Source organism: Aphelocoma coerulescens (genome assembly GCF_041296385.1).
Source record: "Aphelocoma coerulescens isolate FSJ_1873_10779 chromosome W unlocalized genomic scaffold, UR_Acoe_1.0 ChrW_unloc_scaf_1, whole genome shotgun sequence".
Lineage (NCBI taxonomy): Eukaryota > Metazoa > Chordata > Aves > Passeriformes > Corvidae > Aphelocoma > Aphelocoma coerulescens.
This window is the reverse complement of record NW_027184080.1, coordinates 11704776-11731615: the sequence shown is the minus strand read 5'-3', so window position 1 is coordinate 11731615 and position 26840 is coordinate 11704776. Positions and strand designations below refer to the sequence as shown.

At 44.6% G+C, this 26840-nt stretch overlaps 1 protein-coding gene across 2 annotated transcripts in view; it reads left to right on the top strand.

The window, feature by feature from the left end:
- The window catches only part of LOC138102785 (E3 ubiquitin-protein ligase UHRF2-like), a 396395-nt gene that overhangs the window by 331865 nt on the left and 37690 nt on the right, over positions 1-26840 (top strand). For both annotated transcript variants that reach the window (XM_069000537.1, XM_069000536.1), the window contains 2 exons: positions 6252-6358; positions 13846-14008. In XM_069000537.1, the coding sequence (XP_068856638.1) occupies positions 6252-6358; positions 13846-14008 (270 nt within the window). The remainder of the gene's footprint in view (positions 1-6251; positions 6359-13845; positions 14009-26840) is intronic.

Below are 26840 nucleotides of genomic sequence, written 5' to 3'. Positions count from 1 at the left end.
TGTTCAGCGTGTTTGATCTGGTTACCTTGAGCGTTCAACAGTCCTCTCTCCTTCCAGATGGCTCCATGGTCATGGACAACACTAAATGCATATGCTCTTCTCTGAATGCAATTTTCTTAGCACAACTTTTTTTCCTTCCTAAATATGTTATCACAGAGGTATTACTACTGTCACTGATTGGCCTGGCCATCTGACACTGGCTCTATTGGGTATAAGGGAAGCTTCCATCAGCTTCTCACAGAAGCAACCTCTGTAGCCCTTCTGCTACAAAAATCTTGCCACGCAAACCAATGCATGAGATAATAGAAAATTTATATTTTAAGCTAGGAAACTGTGGGGAAACGGTAGGAGGAAGGAAAAAAGTAAAGACAAGAATGTGAAATAATTTCACGTTATTTGTAATAATTCTATTATTTCTAATAATGATAATATTTCTAATAATGATTTTTAGTAATTGCATTATTTCTAAAGAGGGATTCAAGGCCTCTCATAGACAGTTGGAATGCAGATGCCACTAACAAATTCCCTTTGCTGATTGTCACCTTTGTCAGTCTTTACCTGTCCAGCCCAGAATTTATCACAGTATCAGTATCTTGAGCTCTGCCCTTAGATCCTGTTGAAATTTAAGAAGCCTTCAACCCTTACCTGTCACACAAGCTGTAAGCTGGACACTGCAAAAGTTGATTGTCATGGGTTAGCAAGCATAGTCCCGGAAGTGTTCTTGCAAAGGGGTGCTTACAGCTTCCTCTGTGACCTGATAGAACCTATCAGCTGGCCAGTTTGAATATGGACAATTATTTGAGCCACTTAATATTGTGACTGCCTCTGTGACCCACACTTAAGAATAGACTAACCCCGGGCAGAGGCTCTCTTGTTTCTGGTGCTGGGACAGGTGGCTGCAGGCCCTGTGCGGGGGCCAGTGGGCCTGGCCCAGGCCCTGCTCAGGCCAGGCCGGGCCGGGCCACGGCCATCCTGGAGCCGATGGGCCCTGTTCCACCCGCAGAACCCCTCCCACAGCAAGGCTGTGGGCAGCTGGAGAGGCCCGGCTCCCCCCCCCAGTGCTGCCAAGATTGAGCTAAAGCTGCACCACTGTCCGACAGAGGTCATGTGACCAACAGCGATAAGCGACATTCCAGCTGCAAGGCCTAGGTGAGATTAACCCTTTTAGTGCTATGAAGAGCTGAAAACCTGAGGGAAGAGAAAGGGGAGATGCTTAAAGCTGAAATTCTGTTGTAAAGCTATGATGTATCAGAGTACCCGTTGTAATTTCATGAAGGCATGGGGGGGGTGGAGCGTTCAACTTGTACTTGTGAGCAAAGGCACCTGCGCTGAGATAGGCAGATGCTGAAGCAGCTGTAATTTAATGAGAAATTTGAACAGGGAGAGATGGAAGTGATGAGGACTTTTGCTCCAAATGGAAAAGGAGAAGACCTCAGTTCCTAGAGATGCTCCCAGAGATAGTCCTAGAGATGAAGATGAGGAGGACTCTTTGCTCCCAGGGAAGGAGAAGGGTCTCTATTCTTAGGGATGAAATGCTCCCAGAGATGGGTGAAGAGAACTTTTGTTTCTGAATGGCTCAACCTTAAAATTGTACCCCAGTAATTCAAGAGTGGACTTTCGAAAGCAGTTGTGGGAAAAGCTGCAAGTTGGGGGAAGGGACTCACATGCGAGCAGAGAACCAACCCGGGTGGCTGTTTCGTTGTGATACTGTTTTCATAGCATTGGCAAGAGAGACTCCTCTTCCTAAATGGACTGAACAAGGTTATTATGGAAGTGGATAAACAGACTGAACATCTCAAGGGTTGTCTTTTTACATTGTCAGTGGGAGAAGGGTGAAAGGTGGGGGGGAGGAGAAGTGTTCTGAAGGTGTGGTATGGGTTTTTTTTCTTCTTTTAGGTCTGTTAATAAACTTCTTTATATTCTTTCAAGTTTGGTGCCTGCTTTGCGTTTCTCCTAATTCTTATCTCACAGAAGGTAAACAGTAATGAGTATCTTGGACCAAACCACTACACTAAATTGGTGTTTCTGCCCGGTTACAAACTGAACCCACTACATTGATAGATAGATCCTGAATTGTCCGTAGGGAGGATCCTATCTTAAAGTTATTGAGGAATCATTATTTAATAAGTCACTATCCATCAGCAGATGCATAGTAGCTGGCTGTGTGTATATTCCTGAGACATTCCAGTTTCAAAGTAAAATGCATTATCTCCTGTAGGAGTAGGTTCTTTCATTCTCTCCTACTCTGCCAGCATCACTCCTGTGTGCAGAAGCTGTATTTCTGCCCATACTTACCTTACTCTTTCTTACTGTGTGGCCACATTTCTTGTCAGTCTGGACTTCCTTTCTCGGTGCAAGGAATTTCATATTCTTCCACTTTCTCTTGTACTATTCTAAGGATTGGTAGTTGTATATCCTATTTCACCTTATATCAGAGGTTCAATGTCCTTTTGATTTCCCCCTTCTTCCAAATCAGTACCCCTGTTCTTCTTTAATATGATGGGGGTTCTGTGTAAGTTGCTCATGAGTCCTATTTTCTTCCTATTCCAGCAACTGTGTTGTCTTTCCTCACAATTATTTTTTTTGTCTGATGTTCTGACATGGAAAGTTCTTTTGAGAAGATGAGCAGAAATGAGGTAAGGAGTACAGTTATACTGAAAAGTGCTAAGAGATATGTCTCGGTTTAGAGAGAATTTTGGGAGAAAATGCTCTGGAATGAACATTTCCTCTAAAGAAAACAGGTTACATCACTCCCTTCCTACCGATACCAAAGGAATTTCTTGGATGAAAGTGAAAAAACATGTTTATTTAACAAATAAAGTGCCCACAGGGCACAGGAAAAAATGAATAACTTAGATATTGAACCTCTTTGCTGCGGAGAAAGCTGGTGGATTAATAGTTCTTTCTTTTGCTGGCTCGGCTTCTCCCGAGGTCTGGAGCCAGGATGCGGTGTCCCGTGGCCTTCCCGCTGATCCATGGCGTCCGGCTCCCACCGATGGTCTGGTTCTTGGACCAAAGCTAAGTCGAACAGTTCCAGAAGCCACAGAAGTCACCGGAGGATTGCTATTGCAGTCCTCGATGTAGGAACCCAGAGTGCTGAGAATATTTCTCTGCCTGTTTTTAAGGGTTCTTACCCCCCTGAACAACACTGTTTTAACCTCCAACCTTGGAAAAAATTACCAACCATCAGACAAGAACTAGAAAATACAGTGGTGTGAATTAGGTGATAGACTACTATGTAAGATTGTCACAGGGTGAAAAATTTAGAGGTTTTGGGCTTCTCTTTGTAGTAAATAGATAAGAGTAAAAAATATCACAATGGAGGATTGTTGTTGTTCTCTAAACCTTCTTCTCCTTCTTCTACTACTCCATGTTCTGCAGTAAAAGTAGTTTGGAATGATTGGATAGAGAATTCTGCAGTTCCTGCCTGTGTTACTGAATAATTGGTAGGAAAGTGAAAATAATATAAATTTTTAGTAACTATTGGTTAAAATATCTTTAAAAGGCCGTGTAAATCTTCATAATTAAACTTCTCTCCTGCTTTCTGTGCTCTATGCTGTACCTGGGTCACGCTAGTGGCTCTGTTCCTCTGATAAGACTTAATAAACAACTATCTGGCAGCATTGAAACTCCAGGAAAAGTCTCAGTTTACCTTTTGAAACTCCTTGCAAGGACTTTTAGAAAATTCAACCCCATCAGGAGGGATTTGATTTATGGCACGGTTCAGTGTCACTCAGCTAACAAAAACCAAGCTAGCTAAAAGCAAAAATGTAACTCACTGCCCACCGCAAAGCCAAGCACACAGGCGAGTGAGTGCTTGCACACAACCCGCGCCAGAGTTCCCCCAGCTCCCACCCCTCCCCCGGACCCAGCTTAAAGCTACAGGACCAATTTCTGGGCATAAAGTAGACAATAGGGGAATACATTATTATCATAAAAACACCCCAAGGCAAGATGCCACCTCTCATAATTAGATCTGTAGCATTTAGTGGGGGAGGGGGATTCCGAGCGCAGGGGAGCCGGCCGAAGTCACGATATGAACACCGATACGATTTGAGCATCGTGCTCCCTTTATTGTTTACTTACACTCACTTATATCTACTTTACAAAGATTCACGCCCTATTCCCACTGGACAGCCTCTAAGCAGGGGGGGAGCTGACCAGTGTGTAGCTTTTCCCAAGGCTGTTCAAGGCTGCCTGCTGCCAGGTGTCTTTCTGGCCTATCTGCAGGCTGAGGCCCCTTCAGGGGTGCTTCTGCAGCAACCCTGGGTTTCCCAGTCTCCTGGGGGATCATATGCCCCTGTTCCACAAGGAATCCCTCTACAGTAGCAATCATCATAGAATCATTTAGGCTGGAAAGGACCCTTAAGATCATCAAGTCCAACCATTAACCTAGCACTGCCAAGTCCACCAACTAACCCATGTCCCTAAGTGTCACATCTACACTAAATACCTCCAGGGATGATGACTCAACCACTTACCTGAGCAGCCTGTTCCAATGCATGACAACCACTTTCAGGGTTGAGGCGATTTCTTTTCTTCCTATCACTTGTTACCTGGGAGAAGAGACTGGCACACACCTCACCACAACCTCCTTTCAGGTAGTTGTAGAGAGCAATAAGGTCCCCCCGAGCCTCCTTTTTTCCAGAATAAACAACCCCCATCCCCTCAATTGCTCCTCCTAAGACTTGTGCTCTAGACCCTTCACCAGTTTTGTTGCCCTTCTTTGGACACGCTCCAGCACCTCAATGTCTTTCTTGTCATGAGGAGCCCAGAACTGAACATGGCATTTTAGGTGCAGCCTCACCAGTGAGGACAATCAATTCCCTAGTCCTGCTGGCCACACTATTTTTGATACAAGCCAGGATGCCCTTGGCCTTCTTGGCCACCTGGACACACGCTGGCTCATGTTCATTTGGCTGTTGATCAACATCTCCAGGTCCTTTTCCCCTGAGCGGCTTTCCAGCCACTCTTCCCCAAGCCTATCACATTTCATGGGGTTGTTGCAACCCAAGTATGGGACCCAGCACTTCATCTTGTTCAATCTTATGTGATTGGCCGCTGACCATTGATTCAGCCCATCCAGATCCCTCTATAGACCCTTCCTACCCTTAAGATCAACAATCCCACCCAACTTGGTGTCATCTGCAAACTTATTGAGAGTGCATTTGATTCCCTCATCCCCCTCATTGATAAAGATATTAAACAGAACTGGTCCCATTTGTTCCTCATTTTCCTTCTCCTGGATTTCCAGTTTATCTCAAATCTATAGCATTTTGCCGATTCATGTGTAGAACACTGAAGGTTTATAGGTCAAGAAAGTATGTATGCCCAGGCCTTACATCTATCTTATCTCTCTATTACTACCAATGTCTAAAAGATAGCATTGATTAAAGAATATCTTCCAGACATCTAATTTTACTTTGAAGGCCTCAAAATTTTAAGAACTCCCTGTTTCCCATGTAAATTGGTTTTGCTGGTTAATTATAAAGATAGTTAAATATGTGTCTTTCATCTGAATTTTTAAAGAAAAAATAATAATAGTGGCTTCACTTAAGTGCTATGTATATTTTAATTATATTTAAAGCTTATTTCAAAGGAATGTCTAATCAACCTTCATTCAATTTCACAAAATTTGCATCTGAAGAAGCCTTCTAAACTCTTAGTGGTTCTGAACAATTGAAATTGAGGTGAGGCAACCTCTGCAAATGCAAGAAACCCCATTCATAGACAATTCTTTTATATTTGTATTTTTTTCCTAAATATTTTTACTTGATTGTAATGTGTATAGTGTTATTGGAGTAAACTACTTGTATTTAAATACAAAGTGGTTTGCTGTATTGGTGCTCAGTCCCATGAAGATGCAGAAATGAGGACTCTGAGTGATATATTACTATTTTCCAAATGGGATTTTCCTTTCAGCTGTGAAGTTAGAGAATGAGAAAATGCTACCTAGAAGGCATTCCCTCTACCAGAAATATCTGTGTGACTAAAAGTAATGCTTGAGGAGTTCAAAGAATATTTTAAGGCAGGTGTATTTTTTTATAATCACTTTCTGATATGCTGTATCTGAACCAGTAACTTTTTGCTGGCATTGTTACTCTGAAAGGAGAATGATGTTAAAACAGCACATTTTTCTTTGCCTCAGGCAATTGTTCTTCTTTGAGTAAATAGAACAAATGAAGGAGCAGGTTTTCAGTTCAGATGCTTTAATACAGAATGCTAAAATGGAGGATAATCTTCTTACACAGGACCGAGGAGATGAATTCACGTATACTGGGAGTGGAGGTAGAGATCTTTCTGGAAATAAAAGAATTGGAGAACATTCATTCGATCAAACATTAACACACATGAACAGGTAAGTTTTTGAGACTAAATTAAAAAAAAAAAATCCAGACCAAAGAGTTAAGTTTTATGCCTTTAATTTAAAAATGATTGTTGGAGGTTAGGATTTTTCCTTTTTTTTTTCTTTCTCTCAGGGAATTTTGTCCCATTTGTTACTAAGAGACAATAACGACCAGTACTTAAGAGACAAAAGAAGTGGCCAAGGTGGGGGGAGGAGTGCAGCTGGCTGTACTCTCATAGCTGAGGGGCATTCTCTTTGGAAGGACAGAGATATCATGCAATTTTGGCTGGGGGGTGAGGGCCTGGGATTGGCTCCTCTCTTGCTCTCGCGATGGGAGGGAACACAGGCTGCTGTAGCTGTGGGAAGAATTCACCACTACTGCAGAGTTCTGTCTCCTACTATTTTCTCCTACCATGAGTGAGGCTCTGCTCGTAAGAGCGGCCATTGAACTGGGACCTTATTAACACCCTACCTCACTGGAAAGGACCCTCACCATCTACTCAGGTGCCTCAGGGGAAAACCTGGGACCCCGAGCCCCTCTGAGGGAGCCGAGCCAGGCTGCGTTTGGGAGCCCGGCTGCTACTGCCTAGCCCCGTTGTTTTTCTGCCACTGCTCTGGGTTTTTAGCTACACTGTAACTCAGCACCCCATGCCTGCTGGGACACCCACAGCTCCTGCTACAGCTGTGTCGTTTCTGCTACATCTTGTTTGCTACGCCAGATGTGCCCACCTCTGCTGTTCCAGCTGCTGCTCCAAGGTTCCTGCTCAAGCTCATTTTGCCATCTGGAGGGGCACCAGGATCGGCTACCCCTGTGAGTTTGCAAAGGAAGCCCCTTTTCCATCCCTCCCGCTGGCTGAGTCGCCATTACCACGTGAGGGGGCAGCTGAGCTCGTGCCACGGCGCCCCCTGCAGCTGCGGGGGAATCATCACACCTGCCCTGCCCGGCTGGGAGCCAACAGCGCCCCCGCTGGCTGTGACTGTAACTACACCGAAGGGGAAAGTGCTTGACCGCCAAGAGGGCTGTTATTGGGTTTCTGGTTTTGTTTGTTGTTGCTGCTGTTGTTGTTTTGTTTGCCTTGTTATACATATAGATATTAGTAAATAACTGTTATTCGTTTTCCCATATTTTTGCCTGAAAGCCCCATAATTTTGGACTTATAATAATTTGAAGGGAAGGGGGTCACATTTTCTATTCCAAGGGAGGTTCCCGCCTTCCTTGGCAGACACCTGTCCTTTAAACAAGGACAATGATATTTTGAAAAATTTATTCCCTTTTATACATTTGCTACTATAAACAGTGATGCCTCCTGCTGTTTAGAGGCATTTTGTAAAACGTTGTTATTTTGATTTAAATTATTTGTAACTAATGAAAACATATTGCTGTATTACAGATTCAGTTGATAGGTATTTGTATCTATTTTATATTTATCTTTATCTTTATATTTATCTCTTTGAAATTGTCCAACACTTCTTATGAAAAGACTTGGTTTTCAGGTGATTAGAAGTTTGCCAAACTAAAACCTTGGTTCCGGTTTGAGACAAATTTGGAGGAAACATCCGAAATGAATTTATCCTCTAATAGAAGGCAAATATGAGCAGCCCCTCCCCCATCAGGTTTGGAAAGAAATTCCTCAGAGGAAAGTGAAAAAAATCCTATTTTTTTAACCAGCAGGCACCAAAAAAAAGAATGAACAATGTTAAATAATAAAACCTCTTGCTGTGGAGAAGACCTGTGTAGGTTCAGAGTTCTTTGTAGGTGTGGCTCTGCCCTCTCTGGGGCTGAGGTTCAGCGTGGGCCCCTCCGGGCCACAGTGTAAGGCCTCTTGGTGATGTTCTGGTGTTGCTGAACAGTCCAGAAGAGAAGAAGAAGAAGCCAAAGTCCCAGGGGAAAAAAACTTTCTTGCCTCAGCTAGCAGGCTAGTTAAAAGGCAAATAATTTTAACTCTCCATCTCTCTCCTGAGAAAACTGAGCTGAAAGCTGGCTAAAAGCAGGAAGGTGCTTCCTCAGCTCTGCAGCTGCGAGAGCACAGGGGAGTGTATGTGTCCTTGAACACAAAACCACTCTGAAGAATTCACTCTGCTTCTCTCCCCCCTCTCCTGGACCCAGTTTAAAGGCACAGAAAGGCATAGGATTCATGTCTGGCGTAGAGCAGGCAATAGGGGATACAGCATCATAAAGTCACCCCAAGACAACCTTTTAAGATGAAATTTTCTGTGCTGGGTATTTGCCTCAGATTGTTCTTATAAAGTTTTATCTTAAATGGTTTAATGATTTATGAAAGTTAGGTATGAAGAAAGTATGTTCATTTGCCTGTACTAAAAGAAATCTTACGTATATCTGATGGCCTTAAGTACCTTCATACTTTGTATGAAGAACAAGGAATTAGTATTTCTTTGCCTTTAGGTTGTGTAATTTCATTTCCCTGAGAAAAGTTGGCCTATTTTTTTGCCAAATTTTAGGCAAAAAGATTTGACTGAAGAAAATAAATGTTTGAAAAAATAAATTGGAAATTTACTTAAAGTATATTTATGTTCTATAAACAGCCTTCCTAAACACTAGCTATTCTCAATACCTTTACATTTCTAAATATATACTATCTGCATGAAGCAACTAACCATGCAGTGGCTATGGGGTACTAAGGATTGACTGGAACTCTCTACCAGATCTGACATTGGATGTGCTGTGCTTCCGTCAAGCACCAAAATTGAATGGGAAGGTAATCTTTCAGGCCTTCTCTTGGTACTCAGAGGAGAAAGAAGAAAAGCCTAAATGGGATATTGACAGAGAAGGAGGAGATAGATTTAACAGAAACAAGAGTATGGAAAGAAGTGAGACAAAAAATAGATTTGGGCAGCAGGTTTATAATGGCTTTTAATAATGAAAGCAAACTTTTTATTGGAACCTGGAACAAAACCTAACCTCTTTAGTCTTGTTGTTCCTCTGCTCTCAGAAAATGGTTGTGAAATCCACTGGCAAAGTGTGTGTCTGGTTGCTTTGTAGTAGTTGAGATGCATGGAGTATAATGTGGTGCTACCATTTATCCATTTTGACTTGATGCCTTAAGAGGCCTCCTAGACACAGAGACTGGACAGGAGTAAAAGAATAAAATAGGTATTTATTTGAAAGGCCTTCAAAGGTACACCCTGGGTGCCACAGGCTATTGCCAAAAATGGAACCCAAGATGGACAACAGGTCACGAGTTCTTCACACCTTTATAGGTTTGGTTCATTTGCATGTCAGGGTTAATTCTCCAATTAAATCTTCAGTTTAATGATGTAATTTCCCCTCTGCTTTCCCCCCTTAGAAGCTCTTTGGATTATACTTTTTGGGCCTAGGATGGTCTGGGTGACCTTGGAGAGCAGGCCTGGAGAGGCTTTGTTATGTCTACCCAGCCTGAGAGAGCAGAAACAAACAGGCTACAAGAAACTTCAGAGTTACACTCTAAGCAGTACAGAATCAGGAAAATATAAAAGTTAAAACCTAGGCATCAGACTGGCTGGCTGTAGTCTTTGCTTTGGGTCTAATGGTCTTAACTCTTGTGATGATTGAAGTAGGACAATGTCTTGGTTTGAAAGACAGGTGTCTGCTTGGAATGGAAAATGTAACCTCCTTCCCTCCAAATTATTATAATTTTGAAATTAAGGGGCTTCAGGCAAATATATGAGAAATAGGAATAACAGTTCTTTACTAGTATATATAACAAGGCAATAATACAGAAACACTGTCTTAAACTGCCAGAGTCAGGATACAACCTGCCACCCTGCCAGGCAGGGTGGTGGTAGCAGTCCTATTAGGTGGTGGCTGCAGTTGTCTTGAGCTGATAGATATGGTTCTGTTAAAGTGGTGATCCTGTAGAAGGGTCTGGTCTTCCTCTGAAGATCCAGTGGTGGTTATGTAGCTCTTCTCCTCTGGGAATCCAGTAGGTAAGGGCTGACTGTGGTGTTCCAGGCCTCAGATTATATCCAGGTAGGAATGCTTTGTTCTTCCCCCTGGGTGGAGCATCTCCCAATGGGATGATGTAATTTTATGAGTCATGCACTGAGGCTAAATGGCCCATTAACAGAAGATGTCTCTCTGGAGGGAGTTACCAGGGATGTGTCACGGAGGAGATAAAGAACACTGCCCCACCTGGTTTTAACAGATGGTGATAGAATACATACTTTTGGTTACATCTTACATTGTAACCTAAGACAGACAGTATAGTTGAATGTAATAGAATCAGAATTGGTTTTCTGTTTGTCCAGAACATTATAGTATTTTGTCTGTACAAAAGAAATACTTTTAAAACCCGCATTACTTCACCTTTCCTTACTTTTCTGTATATTGCAGGCTGTAGAGTTTGCCATATTTTTCTGAGTGCCACTGTTTCTTTTGTGGTCCATGGTTGAGTTTGAACCTGATTCCAGAGACACACTCAAATCAATGTATGGCAATAAAGATATTTTATGTTCAAACTGTTCAGTCAGGCAGGGATTCATACTAAGTTTCTAGAAGAGAACACCTATACAAATAGTGGATAAAAGTGATGTCATGGTTTAACCCCAGACAGAAGCCAAGCCCCACACAGCCACTTGCTCACTCTCCCACCAGCAGGATCAAGGGGAGAATCGGAAGGGTAAAAGCTAGAAAACTCATGGGTTGAGATAAAGACAGTTTAAAAGGAAAAGCAAAAGCCACACATGCAAACAAATCAAAACAAGGAATTCATTCACTGCTTCCCATGGGCAGGTAGGTGTCCAGCTATCCCCAGGAGAGCAGGGCCTCATCAGGCATAACAGTGACTTGGGAAGACAAATACCATAACTCAGAATGTCGGTTCCCCCCCCCCCCCCCCCTTTCCTCCTTCTTCCGCCCATTTTACATACTGAGTATGATGTCATATGGTCTGGAATATCCCTTTGGTCACTTTGGGTCGCCTGTCCTGGTTGTGTCTCCTCCCAAGCTCCCATGTACCCTCAGCCCCCTTGCCAGTCTGGCTGTACAAAAAGCAGGAAAGGTCTTGGCTCTGTGCAAGTCCTGCTCAGCAATAACAAAAACATCTCTATGTTATCAACCCTGTGTTCAGCACAAATCAGAAACACAGCCCCACAGCAGCCACTGGGAGAAAATTAACTCTATCCCAACCAAAACCAGGACAAATGAGTGCTTCAGGAGAAACTCAGACAAGGCTGGAACCTACTTCTTCTCATCAATTATATGGACATACAGACAGCTAAATTTAGACAATATAAATACTATTGCTTAATGTTCCTGTACATTATTATAAAGTTCCTTTCAGAAATGCCATCTCTCTCCATGTTATTTTATTCACCTGTGTTCCTTTTGGGGGGATAAAGGTTTGTCCATAAAGATTTTCAATTACTGGCAAAAACATTACTTTCCCCCCACCCATGCATATAAATTCTTATTGTCATCCATTGTTAAAGTTAATGTGGGATGTGGGAGAGGCTCCAACTAAACAAGAAGGAATATTTTTGTGGTGTTTACTGATATTCAAGGGGAAATGGCTTCAAACTGAAAGAGAGTAAGTTTAGATTAGATATTAGGAAAAAATTCTTTACTATGAGGGTGGTGAGACACTGGCACAGGTTGCCCAGAGAAGTTGTGGATGCCCCATCCCTGGAAATGTTTGCGGCCAGGCTGGATGGAGCTCTGAACAACCTGGTCTAGTGAAAGGTGTCCCTGCCCACGGCAGAGGGGTTGGAACTGGATGATTTTAAGGTCCCTTCCAACCCAGGCCATTCTATGATCCTATGATTCTGAGTCTATGATTCTATGAGTCATTCTTTTCTGAATATCCGATGATCCATCTATATACTTCTAGATCAAAATACATAGAAAAGAAGACCACTACAGTTTGTTTTTATCTGAATTAGTTAATGGCATTTCACTCCTAAGCTTAGGTAGTTAATGGACTAAGAACAGTAACATTTGCTACCAACAGATTTTTGGATAGTCACTAGGTACTTTTTTCCATATGTTACTGTCCTGGTTTAGAAGGACAGGTGTCTGCCAAGGAAGGTGGGAACCTCCCTGGAATGGAAAAATATGACCCCCTCCCTCCAAATGATTATAACCTTGAAATTATGGGGTTTTCAGGCAAAGATATGGGAAAAGGAATAACGGTTTTGTACTAGGATATATATAGGTGTATAGCTATATAACAAGACAAACAACAACCACAGCAACAACAAAGGAAACAGAAAACCCAAACCCAGCCTTTTCCCACCTGTCGAGCAGTTTTCCCTTTGGTGTAGTTACAACTACAACCAGAACGGGGCGATGTTGACTCACATTGAGGCAGAGAGGCTGCAGTGACTCCCCTGCGGCTTCAGGGGGCACTGTTGGCTCCTGGCAAGGCAAGGGCTGCAGTGACTCTCTTACATCCAGCAGGGGGTGCTGCTGGCTCCTGGTGAGGCAGAGGGGGTGCAGTGACTCCCCTGCAGCTGCAGATGGTGCTGTTGGCTCAGGCGGCTCCACAGGGCGACCAAAGCAAGCTCTGAGCTTCCCCAGGGGGTAATGGCGGCCTTGGGGAGAGAGAGAAGATGGTGGTGGGGGGTGCGTGTTTCGGTTTTTCCCTGGCTCTCACGTGTCCTGTGTGATGTCCTGGCGACGGCGGCAGCAGCAGCCAGGGCTCCCGTAAGCAGCCGGGAGGTGTTTCCTCCAGAGAGAGGTAGGAGGTGGGGGCCCGGGTTTCCCCTGAGGCATCCAGGCAGATAGTGAGGGTGCCTCCCAGCGATGTCGGGTGTTGAAAAGTCCCAGTCCAACGGCGGCTCTTGGAAAAGCAGTGAAGGAAAGCTCAGCAGTAGCAGTGAGTCCTCTGGGTAGCAGGAGTCCAGCACCAAACACCACAACCTTCTGCCCTCCCAGCCGGGAAAAAACGCCCCTACCCCCAGCTAAGAGACTGCTGAAACCACACCGTTTCCCCCCTCCCCCCCAGAACCATTCCAATGGAAATGCCAAGAGGCCTAGCCATGTCTTTTGTCTCTTAAGTACCATCCATTCATTGTCTCCTGGGCAACAAATGGGAAGAAAATTCCCTGAGAGAAAGAAAAAAAAAAAAGCCAAACCTAACCCCCAACAGTTGCTTTTTCATGTTTATCAATTCATGCTCAGTTTAAAAGCCTAAAAATATGCAGTAATGTGGAATAGTCAGAGAGATAATTTGCCGTTCTTACTACTTTTTAAAATCCTTCCATGTTACTTGAGAAATAATTATTTAAGACATTATACCTGAGGATTTCCTTTATTCAACTATATTAGTTGAGTTTTCATTGTGAACATTTGGAACTAACTATACTGTATTCCCATTCTCATACATGGTAGAGTTGATCTCAGTGCTTCTATTGGTATTTCAGTCTACTGAAGAATTCACTGCAAATTCTTCTGCTTAATAAACATAAGATAAAGCAAACAAATTAGATCTTGTTACACTGATTCTCAATAGTATGTTGCATGATGCAATCGGTTTTAAAAAGATATTTCATGTGATTTTCAGGGCATTGGCCCTTAACTGTGATGCCTCATTGGATGACAAAAATGGAGCAGAGTCTAAGAATTGGAGAGCTGGTAAGCCAGTCCGAGTAGTACGCAGTTCAAAAGGACGACGGATCAGCAAATATGCCCCAGAGGAAGGAAACAGATATGATGGCATTTACAAGGTATTATGATTTTTGCTGTATATATAGCATTACATTTGCCTTAGGATGTTTATTAAGAGTCTTTTGTGTTACATAGCAAACTGTTCATTATGGCTTTTGAAGGAATAATTATTTTGTTACAGTGAGGATGGTTTAGCCTACTTCATTCTGTAGTGAAATTAAATGGAAGTATTCCATTCCAACTGTGGTGCTGAAATATTGCACAGCAGTTCGCACAGATGTATGAGAATAAAGGGCTGCACACTCTGCCAGTTATGTGCTGCCTGCTCTGCTTTCTCACAGGCTTAGGCTTCATCCCCGATGATCACCCCAACTAGCTGTTGGCTGTGCAAACCTAACTGGCAGCTTGAGGTCTCCAGGGAATTAGAAGGGCTTATTAGGCAATGCTTTGGGATCGTTGGAATCATGGTGGTAGAGACCTGGTGAGGGCTGTGCTCTGCAGCAGCTGGGAGCCCATTGTCAGGAAAACTAATCCACAAACACCAGAGGTTTATGTCCAAAAAGGAGACAGAGGAGTCCTGTTACTTTATTCAAATAAAGGGAGAGGCCATGGGACATTCCCCTGGGGTCTCTCAAATTTTTAGAGGATGCAGCCTCCTTTTTATCCTAATTTCCTGGCCGCATTTCCCTCTCCCCATTGACTGAGGTACTTGAGAGGTACAGACTCCCCAAATCGCCTAATACAGACTTCTTTCAGATGTATACCCCCTCTTTTTCTTTTCCTATGGAATTTATGGTTCTTCCCATTGCTTTTTTTTGTCTCTCAGTATCTATCTTTACTTATCAGCAGACACACTGTTTGTAAAGACAAATCTATCTCATTCCTTTCACCATCTATCTAGCCAGGCTCACCTGGGATGACTGGAGGCAGCCACCCAGACAAAGCTTCCTATCAGGGAAGCTGCTGTCCAGGTGGAGGGCTGTAAAGACTGCACCTCACACTCCTGGGTGGAGGAGGGTGCAAGTTTTGCTCTGGTGGAGTCACTCAGGCAGCAGGTGAAGGAGCTGCAGGAGGAAGTCAGCAGGTTATTCTGTATTAAGAAAGGGGAACAAGAAACAGTATATTTGAGACTTTGCGAGAAGAAATACTAGGGCCCCATCCAAGAACATCCAAGAACTACCAGACAAAGATCTTCAAAAGCAAACAAATAGCACCTTGGAGAAGGAGGCACCATGGTGTCTGGTGACCCGTGGGAACAGGATATCATCCCCACCCATTTCCTTGTATGCAGTCTCAGGAAAATCCTCAAATGCCAGAGGTTTATGTCCAAAAAGGAGACAGAGGAGTTCTTCAACTTTATTTGAATAAAGGGAGAGAGTCCACTGGGGCACGTGCCTGCAGGGTTTTCTCTCTCAGGGTTTCAGAGGGTGCGGCCTCCTTTTATCCTAAACTCCCGGCCGCATGTTGCCCTCTTCCTTTCCCCATTGACTGAGGTACTAGGAAGGTACAGCCTTCCTGAACCGCCTCCACATATCCCCCCCTTGAACCTACTGTTTTACCCCAAAGTTCAGAAGTTCAGGCTTGAGTAGACCCTTGTCTGTTTCAGGAACCAAGCTGTCTGGGCTCTGCAACAACCTGCTGCCCAAAGTCAGTAGAGACATTAAGACCCATTTCAAAGACATTAACACCCATACCTTCACCCATCAAATTATTTGTAAAGACATTAGCACACATCTTTCCTCTCAGTACCAACCAGCAACAGATATGAAATCTGGACAGCAGAGGAAACCAATGAGCAAGATTCACAGAGAGAAACTGCAACAGCAACACTTAGTAAAAGATGCAAAAGGAAGCAGCAAGTGCCAGTAGTGGGTGACTGCTGAGAGGCATGGAGGCACACCCATCAACTGGCCTGATATACAGTCAAGGAAAGTTTGCTGCATGCCAAGAGCCACGAACCAGGATGTGAGGAATGCTCCCCAATCCTCTCCAAATGCAAGAACCCTAAGTCCAGCCACCTCAAGTGCTCACCAATGCAAGTCCAGACACCTTAAGTCCATGTATACGAATGCAAGTAGTCTGGGCAACAAACAGGAGAAACAAGAGCTCTGTGCCCAGTCTGAGAGTTATGATGTCATAGAAATCACAGAAACTTGGTGGGAAAACTCACATGACTGGAAGATCACAATGGATGGCTACAAGCTCTTTCAGAAAGAAGAGGAGGTAGAGTTGCACTTTATGTAAAAGATAAATTTTGTCCGTTTCTTGTGCTTTCATGTGTCGGAGGAAAATAACTTTAAGGGATGGGACTATGCAACTACACGAATTTATTGTTTAAAATAACAAATGCATCAGTCGAGGCGTGAGATTTTACAACACCTCCGAGTAATGGCGACTAGTCACAAGATTTAGGGTTACATCGTAATTTATAACTTTCTAATCCAATAGATACTTAAAATGACACTTTGTTTTAGATTAATGACCTATCACCTGTGGCACTTCTCACTGCAATGCAGCTATGTCTTGACCAGTAACTTCTCATGTCACGTACACACAGTTGTCTCTCTTATACCATCTACATTCTTAACTTAAACTATATAAAATCACACTATTATATTTTAAAACCCTTCACCAAAACACCCAGTGTACAATTTTACTTATAATGATAGGAACACAAGTTTGTAATCCTTTTGCTTAAAGTCCACAAATCTTTGTCAATTAAGCCAGACCTAGTCTCTTCCAGGGTTGTAAATCAAAGCCTCCTTTAATTGCAGGAGTTTCTACTCCTCTGTCTCCCACAAAATTTGAATGTATGGAGGTGAATCATGGAGACCACAAAAGTTCAATCAAATGCCTTTCGATCAGGATTGGAGGGATTGTTACCAAGGGGATCTTATGGTAGGTATCCATTACTGACCTCACAATCAGGGTGATGAGGCTGACAAAACCTTACTTTGGCCACTCAAGGAATTCTCAGGCCAACAGAACCTGGTCCTCATGGGTGGCTTCAATTACCCAGCCATCTGTTGGGGAAACAACACAGTGGGGCACAAGTTGACCATCAGGTTCTCAGAATGCACTGAGGATTGCTTCCTGCCACAGATACTAGACATGCCAACTAGGAGCAGTTCATTGATGGATTTCCTGCTCTCAAACTGAGAAGACTTACTTGACAAGATAACTGCCAATGGTAGCCTTGGATACAGCAATCACAACATTGTGGAATTTAATATCCTGCCTAGCACACTGAAAACCAGTAGCAGGACAAAGACACTGGATTTTAGAAGAGCTATCTTCAATACTCTGAGAGCCCAGCTGTGAGGGATTCCATAGGAAGTATCCATGGAAGGCAGTGGAGCCTGTGAGTGATGGGAGTTGTTCGAAAACAGTTTCCTGGAATCACAAGAACAATCCATCCCCTACAAAGAGAAAAGAAGAAGGCAGAACAAGATGCCCCCCTGGCTTAACAATGAGCTTTTAGCTGTGCTTAAGGGCAAAAAAAGAAGTGTACTAGCTATAGAAAGGCAGCTAAATAGCTATCGAGTACTTCAAGAACCTTGCTAGGACATGCAGAGATGCCGTCATGTAAGCTAAGGCTCAGCTAGAACTGAAATTGACCAGAGATGTCAAGAACATCAAGAAAGGGTTCTTCAAGTATGTGAGCAGTAAGCAGAAGTACAGGGAAGACAAAGGCCCATTGCTAAACAGGGCAGGCAAACTAGTCACTAATAATGCTGACAAGACAGAGGTTCTCAATGTTTTCTTTGACTCTGTCTTTACTGGTGTAGCTGGACCCCAGATCACAGGATCAAGTATCTACAACAACACGTGTGTCAACCCACGAGTAGTGGAGGAAGGGTTGGTCTGTAACCTCTTGCAAGGGCTCAACCCACATAAATCTGTGGGCCTAAGTGGAATCCATCTCAGGGTTATAGGAGTGGCTGACATATTTGCAAGGTCACTGTCCAAAATCTTTGAAAAGTCGTGGAGATTAAGGGATGTCCTTGATGACTGGAAGAGGGCAAATGTCATACCCATCTACAAGAAGGGCCCAAAAGAGGACCCAGGAAACTACAGGCCCATTAGTCTTTCTTCAGTCCCTGGTGTAAGACCCCAAAACACCTTGCTCGACGAGACACCTTAAAGGGCTTACAGTTGTTCATGTACTCTGAATTAGACGCACAGGAGAAATACCGACAAGATATTCTCAAGAGATCAAAACAACAAAAAACTTTACTGGCAACCTCAGAAAATCAGAGAACTTTGGCAAAATGTTTAGAGCGGCATTCAATCAACATAAAACACTTCTCAAAGTATTAACTTAGCAAACTCCAAGCCCATTTGATTTTAAGTTACTCCAAATCCCAAGGAGAGGGAATTAGAAGAAGAAAGAGAAAGAAAAGATACAGAAAAGAACAAACATAGCTACCACTCTTGGTTCCAGCAGTGTTCAGCTGATAGAAATTCCAAGAGGAGGTAGGGTCAAGACATGCTTGCTTCATGTCTGTGCTAGTTTGAAAACAAACCAGCGGGAGGCACCAAGTCAGAATAACAATTTAATGGAAATTAAAGAAAAGGAAAAGAAAGTAAAAGAAAACACTGACCAAGTCAAGATACAACCTGAGTCCCTGTTAGGCAGGGTGGTGGTAGCAGTCCTCTGAAGTGGTGATCCTGTAGTAGAAGGGGTCTGCTCTTCCTCAGAAAGTCCAGCGGTGGCTGTGTAGCTCCTGTCCTCTGGAAATCCAGTGGAGCCAGTGTCTTTGGTGCTCAGAGTCCCAGATTATATCCACGATGGGATGCTTGGTTCATCCCTCTGGGTGGAGCATCTCACAATGGGGTAATGAGTCATGAGGCCAAGTGTTGATTAGGCTCGTTAACAGAAGATAGTCTGGAGGGAGTTATCTCTGAGTCATGTGGCAGGACAATGATGGGCCATTAACAGCAAGATAGTCTGGGGGGAGGAGGCAAGGAAACACTGCCCCACCTAATTTCAACGGCTCATGAGGATGGTAATAGAATACACCTCAACCCAGGACAATGTCTCAGGTTAAATACCCTTTGGCTTTCCTGGGCCCTTCCCCCAGGTCGGACTTCCAGTCATCTGGTCACTTAGGAGATGGGTTAGGGGCTCCAGAGGCAGGGTGTGCCAGTGATTGGCGGCCACTGGGGGGTCTGGGATACAGGCCTAGGGAGGTGGGGTGTATGGAGCAGGGCATTGCCTCACCAAAAGCAAGACCTGACTTGCCCCTTCCCACACACACATGCACCTGAAATGTTCTGAGCAAGCAATCACAAAATCACAGAATCACGAGGTTGGAAGAGACCTCTAAAATCATCGAGTCCAACCCATGTCCTAACACCTCAACTAGACTATGGCACCAAGTGCCATGTCCAGTCTTTTTTTAAACACATCCAGAGATGGTGACTCTACCACCTCCCTGGGTAGACCATTCCAGCACTTTATTATTCTTTCTGTGAAAAACTTTTTCCTAATATCCAACCTATACCTTCCTTGACGCAGCTTGAGACAGTGTCCTCTTGTTCTGTCAGTTGCTGCCTGGTGGAAGAGACCAACCCCCGCCTGTCTACAACCTCCTTTCAGGAAGTTGTAGAGAGCAATAAGGTCACCTCTGAGTCTCCTTTTCTCCAGGCTAAACAACCCTAGTTCCCTCAATCGTTCCTCATAGGGCTTGTGTCCCAAGCCCCTCACCAACCTTGTTGCCCTCCTCTGGACACACTCAAGCATCTCAACGTCCTTCCTAAACTGAGGGGCCCAGAACTGGACACAGTACTCAAGATGTGGCCTCACCAGTGCCGAGTACAGGGGAAGAATGACCTCCCTGCTCCTGCTGGCCACACAATTCCCAATACAGGCCAGGATGCCATTGGCCTTCTTGGCCACCAAGGCACACTGCTGGCTCATATTCAGTCGGCTATCGACCAGCACCCCTAGGTCCCTTTCCTCCCGGACACTGTCCAGCCACACTGTCCCCAGCTTGTAACGTTGTTGGGGATTTTTGTGGCCAAAATGCAGAACTCAGCACTTAGACTTATTAAACTTCATCCTGTTGGACTCTGCCCATCCATCCAATCGATCCAAGTCTCTCTGCGGAGCCCTCCTTCCTTCCAATAGATCGACACAAGCTCCCAGCTTAATGTCATCTGCAAATATACTAATGAAAGACTCAATACCCTCATCCATTGTTGGGGTCTCCCCCCCCTGCCATGGAGCCCTGGGAGAGGGGCCCTGGGGGGGGAGACACGGGGTTTCCCTGCCCCTGGTCAGCCTCATTCCCAATTGCTTGATTTGTGTTCCCCTGTGGGGGAAGGACCCTGGGGTCCCCTGACTCGGGCAGTTCCTGAGCACAGCCCCAGCGATGCGGCTGGAGAAATAAACATCTCTCTGAAACATCTATCAAGAATCTGTCCATAAATATTTCTTTTCCACGGGACTCCTGGTTTGATATATGCTTGTTACAGTAATCCCCGCTGTAACAATCCATGTCATCAATAAAAATATTGAACAGAACTGGTCCCATTACAGATCTCTGAGGGACACCACTGGTGAGTGGCAGCTAGCTGGATGCAGCACCATTCACCATCACTCTCAGGGCCCGACCATCCAGCCAGTTCCTGACCCAGCAAAGAGTGCTCCTGTCCAAGCCATGGGCTACCAGATTTTCCAGGGATATGCTATTGGAGACAGTGTCAAAGGCCTTGCTGAAGTCCAAATAGACAACGTCCACAGCCTTTCCCACATCCACCAGGCGGGTCACCTGGTCATAAAAGGAGATCAGGTTGGTCAGGCATGACCTACCCTTCGTAAACCCATGCTGGCTGGATCTGATGCCCTGGCCATCCTGTAAGTGCTGCGTGATAGCACTCAATATAAATCCTTCCAGTCTCTCACACCTGGGAAAGTAATGGAATGAGTCCTCCTAGAAACTATCATAAACCAAATTAAGTAGGTGATTGGAAAAAGCCAGCACAGATTTGCCAAGGGCAGATCTTGCCAGACTAACCTGATCACCCTCTACAGCAAAATAACATCTTTTATTGACATGGGGAGAACAGTGGACGCTGTTTACCTAGACTTCAGCAAAGCGTTCAACACTGTTACCCACAGCCTTCTCCTGGACAAGCTGGCAAGCCACAGACTGGATGGGTGGTCTGCAAGGTGGGTAGGAAATTGGCTAACAGATTGCACTTAGAGGGTGGTAGTCAATGTTTTTTACTCAGGCTGGCAGCCTGTCACAGGTAGGGTTCCCCAGGAATTGTTACTAGGCCCTAGTCTGTTCAACATTGTGGTGGGTTGACCTTGGCTGGCTGCTAGGTGCCCACCAAGCTGTTCTATCCCTCCCCTCCTCACTAAGACGGGGAAAAAATAAGATGAAAAACTCATGGGTCAAAATAAAGGCAGTTCAATAAAGAAAGAAAATACATGCACAGAAGCAAAGGAAAACAAAAAAAAAAAAAAAAACCAGCTTGGGTAATTTTGGTCACTTGTAAGTATTTATTAGAGGGGATTTCAGGAATGAGAAATATATACAATGAGATGGTTAGAAGATATGTAAATGTATCCAATTATGTGAGCTGACCCAAACTGACCGAAGGGATATTCCATATCATATGACATTGTGTTCAGCAATAAAAGCTGAGAGAAAGAAGGAGGAGCAGGGGGCAGTTTTTATTAAGGCATTTCTCTTCCTAAGAATCTGCTACTCATACTTAGGCCCTACTTCCCAGTAAGTGGCTGCTGATGGGAAGTAGAAAATAAAATATTTATAAGAACTGGCTATTACTTGGGCCTCATCTGTCAAGATGGTTGCTCAGGACAGGAGAAGCAAAGTGTTCTATTTTTGGGCACCAACACCAGCTTGGTTTGGGTCATCGCTGCACTCACCAGGTTCCTTGCAAAGATTACTTTTTGTTGGTTCAGGTAGTTCCTGCTATATTACTTCCTACAGCATACAGTTTCATCACAGATTATTTTCCCCAGGTTAAAATCTGCTTGTGGTACACACTGGATCTCCCCATTCTTTCACATTACACACCAAGTACACCCTGGTCCTTGAGCAAAGACAATCCCACAAATGGGTTTGTCTTTTCCTAAAGGAGGAGCAACCCACACTGCCTTCCCCTAAACATTTCCTTATGTGCATGCACTACAGGGACTTTATCTCCACAGTATATAGGGGATTCTGTTTGGGCAGGGCCAGGCTAGTTAGCAAATTCTCCGGTGTTAACCAGCCAAGTTCTTCTTAGCTTCTGCTAAATTTATATCCCAGTGCTTTCATGCCCCATTTTCCAATGGTCTCAACATACCCTTTAACAGTCCATAATATCTCTCAGTCTTTCTAGAAGCTTGTGAGTGACAGGGGATGTGATGCACTTAATCAATGCCATGTTTCTTAGCCCAGGAGTTTATGAGGTTATTTTGGAAATTAATCCTGTTGTCTGACTCAACTATATTTGGGATATCATGTGTGCCGGTTTGGCCAAATTTAGAAATGTCACCCCAAGACATCATGTCACCACAAAATTTGCTTTTAAAGGTCCAGGATGATGTTTTGGGCAGTGGCATGGTTTATAGGGTATGTTTTCAGCCACAGGAGGTACTTCCACCATGGTGAGTATGTAGCTCTTGCCTTGGCATGTTCATGGCAGTGGCCCAATGTAGTCAATTTGCCAGGCCTCACCATATAGGAAACCCAGCCACTGCCCTCTATTCCAGGGACACTTTACTCATGTGGCTCACTTGATTGAAGTACATTTCACATTCATGAGCCTTCATGATCAGCTCCACCCTTTGATCACAAGCCCATCCATATGTTGCATCTCCTTAGATGCCCTGATGTTTTGTGGGCCCATGTCCTGGGGACACTATATGATACTGTATTCCCTATCATCTGCCCTATGCCAGACATGAACCCTGTGCCTTTCTGCACCTTTAAGAGAGAGGGGGGAGAGCTGGTGGAATTCCTTCGGCTCTGTGTTCAAAACACAGATAAGCTCGATGGCTTCTCCTGTCTGGCTGCTCCGCTTTTGCAGCAGGGAAGACAGTTAAATTCCTTTTGCTTTTTATCTAGTTTCTTGTTCATTAGCTAAAGTACAGAGCCCTGGGACTTTGGCTTCTTCTTCTTCTTCTTCTTCTCTTCTGGAACTGTTCAACAACACCAGAACATTGGCAGGGAGACCTTACACCTCGGCCCAGAGGGGCCCACACCGAACCCCAGCTCTGGAGAGGAGAAAGCCACACCCACAAAGGACTCTGAAATCTACCCAGGTTCTCTCCACAGTGAGAGGTTTTATTATTTAGCATTATTCTTTTCCCATGCCTGAGTGCATTGTGTTTATTAAATAGTTTTTTTTCTTTCACTTTCCTCCGAGGAAAATTCTTTCCGAACCTGGTGGGGGAGGGAATGGCTGTAACCTGCCTTCTATCAGAGGACATTCATTTCGGACGTTCCTCCGAATTTGTCTCAAACCAAGACAGCCCATCAGGCTACAAATAGCTCACCCATGTGCTCCCAGTCCAGGTCTGTTGCAGTGGGGTGTCCTGCAACATGCATTAGACAGCGAGGCCCGTGGAAAGAAATAGGGACCGATTCTTTATAGATGTTTCAGAGATCTTTATTCTCCAGCCACATGGCCGGGCTCCTGCCGAAGAACTGAGCAATCACAGGACAAGCAGGGTCCTCCCCGCGCAGGGGAACACAAAACAACCAATGGGGAACAAGATTGACCAGGGAGTAGAGAAACCCCATAGGCTGTGCCTCTACTCCAGGGTCCCCTCCCCCTGGACCCCACACCAGGGGGGAGGAACCCCAACACAAATCCAACTGAGCCACTTCAATTTTGGCAGCCTGTTTGTCGTTTTGATGTTCTTCAGTGGCCCAGCTTTTGGGCATGTGAGCATCTACACGATGTACCTTTAGAGTCATGTTTTCTACCTGTGCAGAGATGTCCTGCCACAATGCAGCAGCCCAGATGGGTTTACCCCTGTGCTGCCAATTGGTCTTCTTCCATTGCTGCAGCCACCTCTGTAGGGCATTAGCCACCATCCAGGAGTCAGTGTAGAGATGGAGTACAGGCCACTTTTCTCATTCAGCAATCTCTAGGGCTAGTTAGATGGCTTTCACTTCTGCTAACCACACTGATCACCTTCTTCTTCAGTGTCTTCAGTGACTTGTCATGCAGGACTCCACACAGCAGCTTTCCACTTCTGATGGTTTCCTTCAACACAACAGGATCCATTAGTAAGCAGAGTATAGCATCTTTCATCTTCTGATAACTCATTGTCTGGTGGTGCCTCTTGGGCATGAGCTACGTCCTCAGGTAATGCTCAAAAATCTCTGCCTTCTGGCCAGTTCATGATCTCTTCCAGGATTCCTGGGGGTTGGGTTTTCCCAGTCAAGCTTGTTGTGTGATCAACACTACCCATTTACCCTCTTACTTAGTGTCAGTTGCATGTGTAGATGAGACATCTCCTTTGAACATATAGTGTAGCACAAGGAATTGTAGCACAGTTGTACCAACAAATTCCGAAGTGTCTTGAACTCCTTCATATGCTACTAGTATGTCCTTTTTTAGTTGGGGTGTAGCAGGCCTCAGATCCTCTATACCCCTGGCTCCAAAACTCTACAGGTCGACCTCAGGTTTCTCCTGGTGCTCTCTGACAGAGGCTCCAGGTGAGGCCATGCTCCCTATCTGGAGTGTAGACCACATATTGCATAGCTGGTCCTGTATGGACAGGCCCAAAAGCTACTGTACAACCCATGTACTGTTTGATCTGTTCAAAGGTCTGCTGTTGCTCAGGGCCCCAGTCAAAATGTTTCTTTCAGGTCACTTGCTCAAGAGGGCTCACAGGCTGATTATAACCCAGATATACATTCTTCAGAATCACGCAAAGGCCTAAGAAAGCTTGTGTTTCTTTCCTGTTAGCTGGTAGGGATGATGCCTTAGGTTTTAACTTTCATATTTTTCAAATCCTGTACTGCCCAGTGTGTAACTCTGAAGTTTCTTGTAGCCTGTTAACTTCTGCTCTCTAATGTTAGGTAGACATAACAAAGCCTCTACAGGCCTGCTCTCCAAGGACACTCAGACCGTCCTAGGCCCAAAAGTATAAAGCAAAAGCTTCTGAAGGGGGGCAAGCTTGGGGAAATTACATCATTAACTGAAGCTTTAATTGGAGAATTTATGCTGATATGCAAATGAACCAAACTTATAAAAATGTGAAGAACTCGTGACCTGCCATCCATCTTGGTGTCCATCTTGGCAGTAGCCTCTGGCTCCCCAGGGTGTACCTTTGAAGGCCTTTCAAATAAATACCTACCTTTATTCCCTTATTTTTGTCTAGCCTCTGTTTTTAGGTGGCCTCTCAAGGCATCAGGGACATAGCTGTTTTCTTATTGAACACATCCCTTGAGTTTGTGACAATGCATCTTGCTATTTTCACTGTGTTGTCCCACACAATGATGTCATCAATGTATTGCAGGTGATCAGGGGCTTCACCCTGCTCTGGTGTAGTCTGGATCAGTCTGTGACAAATGGTAGGGCTGTGCCTCCACCCCTGGGGCACTTGATTCTGAGTGTACTGGACACTCCTCCATGTGAAAGCAAACTGTGGCCTGCATTCTGCTGCCAAAGGGATCGAGAAAAATGTATTGACAGTATCAGTTGTGGCATACCACTTGGCTGCCTTCAACTCCAACTCCTATTGGCGCTCTAGCATGTCCCAAATGGCAGCACTCAAAGGTGATATGACTATGATCAGGCCACGATAGCCCACCGTTAACCTTCACCCTCTGTCAGACTTTTGTGCTGATGATATGGGACTATTAAATGGTGAGTGAGTCATGCTGATCATTGCTTTGCTCTCCAGTTGGCAAATCAGGTCATGGATGGGAACCAGGGAGTCTTGGATGATGTGATGTTGCCTTTGCTGCACTGTCATAGTAGCAATTGGCATCAGCTGTTCTTCCATGCACAGCAAGCCCACAACAGAAGGATCTTCCAAGGCCAGGCAAGATAGCAGTTTGATTTTCTCTCTATTCATGGTAGCTATGCAAAAATCCCACTGGTACCCTTTTGGGTCCCTGAAGTACCCTCTCCTGTGGTAGTCGATGCCAAGGACACACTGGGACACTGGGCCAGTCGCAGTGCGGTGCTTTTGCCATTTGTCCCCTGTTAAGCTCACCTCAGCCACCTATATAGACAATTGTTGGCATCCTTCTGTCAGTCCAGTAATCCAGATGGGTTCTGTGCCCCTGTACCCTGATGGCACTAGTATACACTATGCAACAGTATCTATCAAAGCCTTATACTTCTGTGAGTCTGATGTGCCAGGCATTGAATCATACAGTCCAATATATCCAGTCATCTCTTTCTTCCCCTTGGCTGAAGGCAGGGACCCTCTATTCCTGTTCCTGATCAGAGTATTCACTGTCTGATCCTTGCAGGGCCAGATCAGAGGTCCCTTTGCCAGAATCAAGGGAGGTGATCTCAGTCCTTTATGTCCGGGACATCGCTGATTGCCTTCTTGGGTCTCAACATCAACTACACTGTGAGCCTTCCTGGGTGTCCCCTTCTTAGCAGGGATCAGCCCCTTCCTCCTGCTCCCTTACTAATTGATGATATGGACCAGTTGACCTCCTTGTCCAGTTTGTGTTTTCGCTACCGGAGCAACTACTGTAGTTGGTACTTGGGTACCTTGTGTCAGCTATCATGTTCTTAGATGTCGTTTGTATGCCAGTCTCAATGATGGCACTCTTAGAAGTGGTTTGGGTTCCTGTCTTAACCACAGTTCTCTGATAGTACAGAATTGTGGCTTGAGAGGAACAGGCCAAGACACAGTACAGCGCTAGAAGCTGCTGGTCTTCATTGAGATAG